The 12,275-nt window shown below is 40.5% G+C and overlaps 1 protein-coding gene across 2 annotated transcripts in view; it reads right to left on the bottom strand.

Moving 5' to 3' along the window:
* The window catches only part of mcf2lb (mcf.2 cell line derived transforming sequence-like b), a 50,594-nt gene that overhangs the window by 6,243 nt on the left and 32,076 nt on the right, over window positions 1–12,275 (bottom strand). Inside the window, exons 21-27 of one of the 2 annotated variants that reach the window (XM_060929218.1) lie at window positions 8,843–8,968; window positions 8,480–8,701; window positions 8,055–8,147; window positions 7,862–7,940; window positions 6,129–6,186; window positions 1,040–1,143; window positions 896–961 (exon numbers count right to left, since the gene is read on the bottom strand). In XM_060929218.1, coding sequence (XP_060785201.1) covers window positions 896–961; window positions 1,040–1,143; window positions 6,129–6,186; window positions 7,862–7,940; window positions 8,055–8,147; window positions 8,480–8,701; window positions 8,843–8,968 — 748 coding nt within the window. The remainder of the gene's footprint in view (window positions 1–895; window positions 962–1,039; window positions 1,144–6,128; window positions 6,187–7,861; window positions 7,941–8,054; window positions 8,148–8,479; window positions 8,702–8,842; window positions 8,969–12,275) is intronic. The other variant, XM_060929219.1, reaches the window with a different exon arrangement.

Genomic DNA, 12,275 nt, shown 5'->3' with positions numbered 1-12,275 from the left:
AAACAAGCTGAAATGTGGACTCATCTGCCAACAGCACACATTTCCATTGTCTTTCAGTCCATCTGCGATGAGTTCAGGCCCAGAGAAACTGGTGCTGTTTCTGCATAGAATTGATGAATGGCTTTCTCCCTGCGTAATACAGTTTCAGGTTGCATTTCTGGATGCAGTGGCAGACTGTTTTAAGTGACAACGGTTTTCCGAAGTACTCTTAAACCCATGTGGCTATATTTGTCACATTTGCATGACAGTTTCTCAGGCAGTGCCACCTGAGGGCTCAAAGGTCACGTACATTCAAGAGTAGTTTCCATCTTTGCCCTTTACGCACTGAGATGTCTCTGAATTCCCTGAATCTTTTCACAATATTATGTGCTATACATTTTGAAACACCTAAATTCACTGCAATCTTGCATTGAGAAATGTTCTTTTGAATTGATTAACAAATCTCTCATGAATGTTGGCCCAAAGGAGTGAGCCACACCCCATCATTGCTTGCAAAGACTGAGCCTTTGGTGCATGCTCCTTTTATACCCAATCATGTTATAGTAACCTGCTTATTGTGGAATCTTCCAAAATGGTGTTACTTGAATATCCTACAGGTATAAACCTTTCCGTCTTATTTTCCCTCTGTCCCAACTTTTTTGAGTGTGTTGCAGGCATCGAGTTCTAACTTCATTTATGTTTCCAAAATACAATCAAGCTGGTCAGTAAAACTATTGAAAATCTTTTATTTGTACTTTTGTCAGTTAAATAAAGGTTCTTGTGAATTAACAAATCACAGCTTTCTGTTTTTGGAAAATATTCCAACTTTTCTGGAAATGGGGTTTGTGCATTAGTGCTACCAATCCAGTCTCCTATGATGATCAAAGAAGCCAGTGTATGTGTTTGGATATGGCACCTAAAGGCGTTGGGTCACTTTTGATATCTTGCCGCTTGGGTTTGGTGTCAGAGCCGGAGAATGAACCTGAAGAAAAACAGAAAACGGATGAAGGAAGGATGTGGATAAAGCACTCATTTGTTCATTTGTTATCTTTGTACTCACTCTTTGCTCTCTCTGGTTTTTTGTCACCTGGGCTGCTGGGTTCATTGTCTCCTTCCTCTTCTGTCCTCTGTTTCTCAGCTTCTCCATTCATATCGCTCACTGGTCTACACATCAATGATTAATACAGTATTATAATGTCAGTTATATGTACACTGATAATTTAAGATTTTTTAACAACTGGAGTTTATTATGTCACATCAAGGGTATATTTCTGCCTTGTGCCCAGTGTTCCCAGTGTTGGGATATGAGTGAATGGATTTTATTATGTTTAATCTTATTATAATTTAAAAACTATTAGACCTGGTTTATACTTCTACATCCATGTACTTCTGAACACATGAGGGCATTACATACATAGGTGCATTCACACTGGTGTGTAATGTGAATATGTCCATTTAATACAATTCTGGTGTTTCACTACAGAAAGTACGGAGCAGAAACAAATTAATACTATTTTTTTTCCAACTATGAAATAACCCAAATTGCACTGAAGTCAGCCAGACAGAAAACAGCTTGTGAGTTTTCATATTTTCTGGACATACAGTATGAGAAATCTTAAGGTCAAAGGCAAGTGTGGAAATTGCATATTAAGTAAATATATGCACTGATTAATATAATTAGTTCTAGGCATTTAGCAGACGCTCTTATCCAGAGCAATGTATAACATACCCAGAGCAGCCTGGGGAGCAGTTAGGGGTTAGGTGCTTTGCTCAAGGGCACTTCAGCCATTCCTGCTGGTCCAGGGAATTGAATCGGCGACCTTTTGGTCCCAAAGCTGCATACTTGCCAACCCTCCCGATTTCGGTGGGAGGCTCCCGATTTTAGCCTCCATCTCCCGCCTCCCGATCGTATTTGTTAAAAACTGGATAATCTCCCGGTTTGGGGAAATCCCTACCGCCAAGTTAAAAATACTCCCAATTATGTCCAATCAGAATCGTATGAGAAACACTGCTGACGTCAACTGATTTTTAACCAATCAACGACCAGAACGACAGTCACTTCTGTAATGTAGGATTCACCCAGGCTGTCTGACATTTTTTACAAGCAGTCATTCATCATGGCCACTAAACCCAATACCAGGTTGCATGGGAGAATGAATTTCCATGGATAAGCAAAATGTTCGACCAGCCAGTTACATATTTTAAGGTAAAGATACCTTAAATCAGAATATAATGGACATTTGAGTGTAAAATTAAACTAGTCTTCTATACCATTTCAGAAACAAACAGTACAACTTCTAAAGTGTTTAGTGAAATTTTGCATGACAGAGAATTTGTTTGATGAGTATATTTGAATAGTGTGGTAGTGTCTTAGTGCTATTTTGAATTTCTGTTTGAAAGTTTTAAGTGAAAGTTTACAAGTGAATTATCTGGAAAGTGATTGATTTTGATCGAGTTTTGAGGTTTTAAGTGAAAGATTACTAGTGAGTGTATTTTGGTAGGACTAAAAATTTGTCTCATTATCTCTAGCCGCTTTATCCTGTTCTACAGGGTCACAGGCAAGCTGGAGCCTATCCCAGCTGACTACGGGCGAAAGGCGGGGTACACCCTGGACAAGTCGCCAGGTCATCACAGGGCTGACACATAGACAACCATTCACACTCACACCTACGGTCAATTTAGAGTCACCAGTTAACCTAACCTGCATGTCTTTGGACTGTGGGGGAAACCAGAGCACCCGGAGGAAACCCACACGGACACAACATGCAAACTCCGCACAGAAAGGCCCTCGCCGGCCACGGGGCTCGAACCCGGACCTTCTTGCTGTGAGGCGACAGCGCTAACCACTACACCACCGTGCCGCCCGCCTAAAATTTTGTATTAGAGTGAATTTCTTTGTGGAGTATATTTTGATAGTATGTTAGTATTTATAGTTTCATTTTTAAATTTTGTTTGAAAACTTTCAGTCAAAGTTTGCAAATGAGCAAATTCCTTTGATGCATTCCGATAGGATTTGGATAGTATTTCTAGTGCTTTTTAAAAATTCTGTTGGAAAGTGTTTAGTGAGAGAGATTAATTTTAGTAGTACTAAGACAGTGCAGTATTTATTTGAGTTGTTACTATTTTGGTTAAATCTTAATAAAATTTTATTTAATTTATATATGATATTATAGTTCTCTGTATTTTTACATGAGCTTACAGAAGGAAAACACATCTGATGCAATCAAATAATACTTTAATTCACTGTGACTATTTTAAGAAATGATAAACATTCTTCTAAAGCATCACTTGTGTTATTTTCTGTGGGTCTCTGTATGTATACAATATTCAGGCATGAGATTTTTCAGCTCAAAATCTGATATAAGAGTTCCCTTTCATTGTTATTATATTAAAATTCAAGACAAGAGTATTATTTCAGATTTTTCACTCTGAGCTCTCTCATGCCTGATACATGAATCCCATAACCTAGAGTAATTGATAGAACAATATCAACAATTCAAAAACTCTTTAATTGTATAAATTTCAAATGGTTTGCAATTAATTGGGATCCACTGTTTTTATCGTTTCAACCGCGCATCAGACCCTCGTGCAATTGAAAATGTCGTTCACGCACTTTTCTCCCCCATGAGAATTTTGAAAAGTTGGCAAGTATGAAGCTGCTTCTCTAACCATTAGACCGTGGCTTCCCCCATGAAGGGCGGCATCGTGGTGTAAGTGTTTAGCATGGTTGCCTCACAGCAAGAAGGTTCTGGGTTCAAGCCCAGCAGCCAGCGGGGGCCTTTCTGTGTGGAGTTTGCATGTTCTCCCCATGTCTGCGTGGGTTTCCTCCAGCTGCTCCAGTTTCCCCCACAATCCAAAGACATGCGGTTAGGTTAATATGGGATGGCCTTGGGCTGAGGTGCCCTTGTGTGAGGCACCTACAGTGGTGCTTGAAAGTTTGTGAACCCTTTAAAATTTTCTATATTTTTGCATAAATATGACCTAAAACATCAGATTTTCACACAAGTCCTAAAAGTAGATAAAGAGAACCCAGTTAAACACATGAGACAAAAATATTAAACTTGGTCATTTATTTATTGAGGAAAATGATCCAATATTACATATCTGTGAGTGGCAAAAGTATGTGAACCTCTAGGATTAGCAGTTCATTTGAAGGTGAAATTAGAGTCAGGTGTTTTCAATCAATGGGATGACAATCAGGTGTGAGTGGGCACCCTGTTTTATTTAAAGAACAGGGATCTATCAAAGTCTGATCTTCACAACACATGTTTGTGGAAGTGTATCATGGCACGAACAAAGGAGATTCCTGAGGACCTCAGAAAAAGCATTGTTGATGCTCATCAGGCTGGAAAAGGTTACAAAACCATCTCTAAAGAGTTTGGACTCCACCAATCCACAGTCAGGCAGATTGTGTACAAATGGAAGAAATTCAAGACCATTGTTACCCTCCCCAGGAGTGGTCGACCAACAAAGGTCACTCCAAGAGCAAGGCGTGTAATAGTCGGGGAGGTCACAAAGGACCCCAGGGTAACTTCTAAACAACTGAAGGCCTCTCTCACATTGGCTAATGTTAATGTTCATGAGTCCACCATCAGGAGAACACTGAACAACAATGGTGTGCATGGCAGGGTTGCAAGGAGAAAGCCACTGCTCTCCAAAAAGAACATTACTGCTCATCTGCAGTTTGCTAAAGATCACGTGGACAAGCCAGAAGGTTATTGGAAAAATGTTTTGTGGATGGATGAGACCAAAATAGAACATTTTGGTTTAAATGAGAAGTGTTATGTTTGGAGAAAGGAAAACACTGCATTCCAGCATAAGAACCTTATCCCATCTGTGAAACATGGTGGTGGTAGTATCACGGTTTGGACTTGTTTTGCTGCATCTGGGCCAGGAAGGCTTGCCATCATTGATGGAACAATGAATTCTGAATTATACCAGCAAATTCTAAAGGAAAATGTTGGGACATCTGTCCATGAACTGAATCTCAAAAGAAGGTGGTTCATGCAGCAAGACAACGACCCTAAGCACACAAGTCATTCTACCAAAGAATGGTTAAAGAAGAATAAAGTTAATGTTTTGGAATGGCCAAGTCAAAGTCCTGACCTTAATCCAATCAAAATGTTGTGGAAGGACCTGAAGCGAGCAGTTCATGTGAGGAAACCCACCAACATCCCAGAGTTGAAGCTGTTCTGTATGGAGGTATGGGCTAAAATTCCTCCACTTTTTGCCACTCACAGATATGTAATATTGGATCATTTTCCTCAATAAATAAATGACCAAGTATAATATTTTTGTCTCATTTGTTTAACTGGGTTCTCTTTATCTACTTTTACGACTTGTGTGAAAATCTGATGATGTTTTAGGTCATATTTATGCAGAAATATAGAAAATTCTAAAGGGTTCACAAACTTTCAAGCACCACTGTAACTCCCAACTGCTCCCCGGGCGCTGTTAGCATGGCTGCCCACTGCTCTGGGTATGTGTGTGTGCTCATTGCTCATGTGTGTGTGTTCACTGCTTCAGATGGGTTAAATGCAGAGAGGAATTTCACAAGCGTGCGATGAATAAAGTTGTTCTTCTCCTTCTAATAATTTTTTTTACTGACTAACTTTCTTAGTTCTCTTTTTTCCCCTGACAAAATTTGTTTCACTCTTCTCTCTTTTGAGACGCTGATGGTATAAGAACATTGTGGACACTTGGGCAGCAGGAATCTGATTACAAACTGACCTGAATATGCTTACGCCCATTTCACTATAATGTATAACTATTCAAAAACTTCACCAAATTGTAAGACTAACGCACTTTTTTGTTTAAACTAGCTCCTTACCCAAAGTAATGTTTCCAGGCAGACAGCAAGCCAAGGTTAGTAGCATAGCATAAACAAAAACACTTCATTTCGTTTATTTATTTTCATCTACACTTATTGCCCAAGAAACTAATGGTCTAATGTAGGTGCACTTTGACACTTAAATAACCTTGTCAGTGAATCCTATTTCTTTATTAGACTTTCTACTGTATTTGAATCTTTAAAGTGAGGCTTTTCATGAAGAAAATTATAATGTAGGCATTTGAAAAATATTTCACTCGAATATGAAACGCATATGAAGTGTGTGTGTGTGTGTGTGTGTGTGTGTGTGTGTATTCACCTATCAAGTGAACTGTCCTCTGCAGTTAATTGAGCAGTCGTCCTCTGCTGACTAGCTTCTGCAAGACAAATAAATGAACTCTTTTCATTTTTAAGTATTCGGTACAGTGCCTTGCAAAAGTATTCATACCCCTTGAACTTTTTCACATTTTTCCACCTTACAACCACGAACTTAAAAGTTTTTTATTGAGATTTTATGTGATAGACCAACACAGAGTAGCACATAATTGTGAAGTGAAATGAAAATGATAAATGGTCTTCACAATTTTAAACAAATAAAAATCTGAAAAATGTGATGTGCATTAGTATTCAGCCCCCCTGCGTCAATACTTTGTAGAGCCACCTTTTGCTACAATTACAGCTGCAAGTCTTTTGTGGTATGTCTCTACCAGCTTTGCACATCTAGACACAAATTTTTGCCCATTCTTCTTTGCAAAATAGCTCAAGCTCAGCCAGATTGGATGGAGAGCGTCTGTGAACAGCAATTTTCAAGTCTTGCCACAGATGCTCAATGGGATTTAGGTCTGGACTTTGACTGGGCCATTCTAACACATGAATATTCTTTGATCTAAACCATTCCACTGTAGCTCTGGCTGTATGTTTAGGGTCATTGTCTTGCTGGAAGGTGAATCTCCTTCCCAGTCTCAAGTCTTTTGCAGCCTCCAACAGGTTTTCTTCCAGGATCGCCCTGTATTTAGCTCTATCCATCTTCCCATCAACTCTGACCAGCTTCCCTGTCCCTGCTGAAGAAAAGCATCCCCATAGCATGATGCTGCCACCACCATGTTTCACAGTGGGGATGGTGTGTGCAGGGTGATGAGCAGTGTTAGTTTTCCGCCACACATAGCGCTTTGCATTTAGGCCAAAAAGTTCAACTTTGGTCTCATCTGACCAAAGCACCTTCTTCCATTGCTGTGTCCCCTACATGGCTTCTTATGCCTGTCTTTCAACAATGGCTTTCTTCTTGCCACTCTTCCAAAAAGGCCAGATTTGTGGAGTGTACGACTTATAGTTGTCCTGTGCACAGATTCTCCCACCTGAGCTGTGGATTTCTGCAGCTCCTCCAGAGTGATCATGGGCCTCTTGGCTGCTTCTCTGACCAGTGCTCTCCTTGCTCGCTCTGTCAGTTTAGGTGGACGGCCATGTCTTGGTAGGTTTGCAGTTGTGCCATACTTTTTCCATTTTTGAATGATGGATTGAACAGTGCTTCTTGAGATGTTCAGAGCTTGGGATATTTTTTTATAACCTAACCCTGCTTTAAACTTCTCCAGAACTTTATCCCTGACCTGTCTGGTGAGTTCTTTGGTCTTCATGATGCTGTTTCTTCAGTGTTCTCTAACAAACCACTGAGGCCTTCACAGATCAAGTGTATTTATGCTGAGAGTAAATTACACACAGTAGGACTCTATTAACTAATTAGATGACTTCTGAAGGCAATTGATTGCACTGGATTGTATTTAGAGGTATCAGAGTACAGGGGGCTGAATACTAATGCACACCACATTTTTCAGATTTTTATTTGTTTAAAATTTTGAAGTCCATTTATCATTTTCGTTTCACTTCACAATTATGTGCTACTCTGTGTTGGTCTATCACATAAAATTTCAATAAAAAACGTTTAAGTTCGTGGTTGTAAGGTGGAAAAATGTGAAAAAGTTCAAGGGGTATGAATAGTTTTGCAAGGCACTGTAAGTGTAGAAATTCAAGAGTTTATAATCCTAATAAATATAATACCCCTGCAGGCCTTCAGCTGTCCTGTTAGAAGTTTCCGGATTTCTGTCACCCAGATAGTCTTAATCTCTTCGGATGCCGCCTTTACAACAAACAGAAAAAAAAAAACAACAATAATCTGCTCTCAATATAGTCACATGCATAAGAATAACACATACAGAGTGAATAACATGTATAATACAAACGCTGCACAGACCTGCACAGTGTACACTTCATCTTTGGACTTCAACCAGATCTCGAACTTTTTATTGTCTCCTTTGGCATGTTCAGTGATTCCAATGGCACTCATCTAAAAACAAAACGGTGAAGAATTCATAAGGTGACTGACTTCCCAGCATCGAAAGATCCATAGTTCCCAAGTCCTTTCAACGATGAATATGAGGGATATTTAAAAATACAGTAATGTGAAACAAAATATCCTTCCTAGGCACATAAATAGTGAATGAACAGGCCTTTCACTCTTATGCTGTAGTATGAAAATCAAGAGGAATGGAGCAGACTCAGTTCTCATGACAGAGGTAAAAAAAAGAAAGAAAGAAAGAAAGAAAGAAAGAAAGAAAGAGGAGAAAGCTTGACAGACTTTCTTCCTGTCACATAGAAGTACAAGCCACAAACACTGACACTCAGCTCCTGTTTGAAGCTGTAGGATGGTGCTTTTTCGTAGCCTTCGCCATTTTCCTCACGTCTCTTACAGAACAACAGAGCTTTCTCATGTAGGAACAGGTGTCTCTGCATGGGCTTGAATCGTGCCAGCTCCATCATCTTCACATGGCCACGCTTGTGTTCCGCCCACACGCTGAACGAACCCTGCATCAGCAGTCGGCCCAGGTCGCCAAGGTTACCCTGCCAGGCGTCAAAGATACATGCCAGCATCAGTCTGAACCCGAAGCAATTTTGAAATTGGTTCAGAAGAGGATTAGATGGAGTGTGGACGCTAAACATGTGAGAGTGTGGGTGTTTGTGAATCTTTGTCCCATGTCTCACCTCATATCTGTTGATTGCAATGAGGTGCATTGAATCGTTGACGGCCTTCAGAATGCCCAGTAAAGATGAGAGAGCTGCCTGCAGCTCCACTACACCCTCACAGCCTTTACTGTACTTAATCAGCTCCTGTAAACAGACACAAAAACAAGAATACAAAGAGGAGCTTTGGATTGTGCATTTACATTTTAGCTCCATCTACTGGCTTTGATCGATAAAGTATGAATTATTGGATAATGAGGTGGGACTATGCAATGCAGCACTGTTATTTTCAAATATCTGCTTCAACTTGGCTTGAGTAATATACTGTATATATTTAGTCACTGCCTAAAAGCAAAGTTCCCAATGAGCGTAGTACGTGTTTGTAAATGGCGGCCAGAGCCGTCACTCATTATTCATGATCTGGGCGGAGCTGTCAGGCCAGGAAACTGTATTTGTTATACTACAGACACTCGCTGCTATGTTTACACTACCGTTCAAAAGTTTGGGGTCACCCAGACAATTTTGTGTTTTCCATGAAAAGTCACACTTTTATTTACCACCATAAGTTGTAAAATGAATAGAAAATATAGTCAAGACATTTTTCAGAAAAAGAAATCAGAAATCAGAAACACTTTAATTGCCAGGTATGTGGACACACACGAGGAATTTGACTCCGGTTCACTTTGCTCTCATAGTACAAAACAGATTAAAAAAAAGCGTATACACAAAACAAGCAAACAACAACAAAAATGGGTGCATAGTGCAAAGTAATCCAGGTAAGTCAAGTATGGAATAGTTAAATAAATATATACAGTGTGCACAGAATGACGGTATAAGTGTTCAGATATTTTACAAGTGATATTACTGATATATGAATCTGGATTTTAGCTGTTCATCACAGAAAGGATTTCCCTTTTGGTGCAATATGGTGCATAGTGCAAAGACGAATAGTAAATTTAAATAAGTATACATACAAGTAACAGGCCATTTTTCTGGCCATTTTGAGCATTTAATCAACCCCACAAATGTGATGCTCCAGAAACTCAATCTGCTCAAAGGAAGGTCAGTTTTATAGCTTCTCTAAAGAGCTAAACTGTTTTCAGCTGTGCTAACATGATTGTACAAGGGTTTTCTAATCATCCATTAGCCTTCTGAGGCAATGAGCAAACACATTGTACCATTAGAACACTGGAGTGAGAGTTGCTGGAAATGGGCCTCTATACACCTATGGAGATATTGCACCAAAAACCAGACATTTGCAGCTAGAATAGTCATTTACCACATTAGCAATGTATAGAGTGGATTTCTGATTAGTTTAAAGTGATCTTCATTGAAAAGAACAGTGCTTTTCTTTCAAAAATAAGGACATTTCAAAGTGACCCCAAACTTTTGAACGGTAGTGTATATTCACCATGTGCCTCCGTCAGAGGTTTAACACGGTATGTTATAAAACTTTGCTGTCTGTTATCCTGATATGTCATTCATGCACAATGTAAAGTTAGTGTGTGCTATTTATTGAGTGTGTGTGTGTGGGGGGTGTTTGTGTGTGTGTTTGGTTGAACTGTGGTTTAGTACGAGACTGAGTGCAGAGGCTAATGATGCACGTTGGAGTAACTTGTCGAGGTTTACACCTTTGAGCAGAACAAGGTGTGTAACGTTCAGAGCAAAGTCTGTCAACACTACTATGCAAAATTGTGTATTTGTTTACAAGCGTGTTATGTGAATTATTTGTGTTTTGTTTTCTTTAGTTTTCACAGTGTACGGTGTTTGACGTCCGCTTTTTGATGCTATACTGCAAGCTGACCTAGTGGTTAGCGTGTCCGCTTCACGATCAGGAGATTGTGAGTTCTACACAAAGACTATCATAAAAAATGGTACCTACTGCCGTCTGACAAGGCATGCTGTAATACAGATGCGAGTAGGGCGTCAAACTCTTGCGGTTACCAGAGGACTAGCCCCCCACTATAACCCTAGCTGTATAGGCAAGAGGCTGAGGGCTATGGAAACAGAAATTGGTGCTGCCCAATGCACCTTAAGGGCCTGGTTAGTACTGGGATGGGAGACTGCCTGGGAAGAACAGGTTATGGCGCGGGAAAGACTTATGTTTTTACCCCCAGTGTGACAAGCGGGTGCGTGACCAGCGCCTTCATGGCTGCAGGAGCGGACGGCTGCTTGCTTGCGCTGGATTACCTCCTCCCCTCCCCCCTTACCCCTGATTACCCCCCTCAAGTCCCGTGTTTAAAGTGCACTTGTGTTGTTGTGTGCTTATGCAAAGGTTTTTTAAATGTTCCCACACTGTACTCCTGACAGGAGCATAGTGGGGGGGTGTTCTTTTTTTTCCTTATCTCTCCTCATGTTGTGTTTCCTTTTTATCTTTATCCCTGTCTTCCTGTCCTGTCTACCCTATGTCAATTGTATGTTGTATATGTACGGACAGGTTGATGGCTAATTTCGCTGGTACATGTGACTAGTGACAATAAAGGGCATCATCATCATCATCATCATGTTTGACACTATAGACCCCTTTCACTGACGTCACCCGAAACCGGAAGTAAACAGACCCTGCGCCATTTTGGAAGACCAACAAACTCGTGATTAGGGGGAATTAACGGCAGCGGTATGTGAACCCACGAGAATAAAGTGGAGTGGCAAACGACCTAAACAAACAAATCTGAGCTGTTTTATTTATGATTTATTGGCCCAACAGTAAACTTGAAAGAAACCTGTGTGAGACTTGGCAAAAAACTGTAGATATAATGGATAAGTCTGTGCATGATCTGCGGACACTTTGAGGTAAGCAAACGCAAGAAATTCAGATTTAAAACATGCTAAATTGGCCCCAAGTTGATAAATGTATGAGGAGCAAGCCTCCCAGACTTCTACAATTTAATAATAATAATAATTTAGGATGGTTTGGGGCTTGCTCGCTGCTGCCAGGTTGGTTGTTGAGTAGCCTGACTGTTTTTTTTTTTCTTGCATGTGGTATCATTGTTGACGCGAGGTTGTTTTTTGAACATGCCAATGCGGACACGATTTCCCCTGATGAGTGATGACTTCAGACGCGATGCGTGTGTGGAGGTGTGGAGTCCGCGTGATATGTGCGTAAGATAGGCTTCTCATGTGTTTGGAGATCCGCGCTCCGAGACAAGCGCAAGCGCCCCCCACCCCCCAAGGGAAAAAAAGGGACCCCCCGAAAATATCGGCATAGTTCGAACACTGAGTGTAGGCACTGGGTGTAAACAACAAATAGTTTACAATGTCTGGGTAGCAAACAGATGGCAGAATTGGTGTCCGGTCCTCCTTATGTTTCCATTCTCCCTTGCCCCGAGTCTTATCATATGGGTCAAACCCATCAATCACAGCGAGTTTCTCCACATACCGTGCCCTTTCTGCAGCTGGTAATGTACTCACATAACCAGAATTATCATCCATCGTGTCACTTTACTCTCGCTCG

Source organism: Neoarius graeffei, chromosome 9 (genome assembly GCF_027579695.1).
Source record: "Neoarius graeffei isolate fNeoGra1 chromosome 9, fNeoGra1.pri, whole genome shotgun sequence".
NCBI classification, from domain to species: Eukaryota; Metazoa; Chordata; class Actinopteri; order Siluriformes; family Ariidae; genus Neoarius; species Neoarius graeffei.
This window is presented reverse-complemented; position numbering and strand designations above follow the sequence as displayed.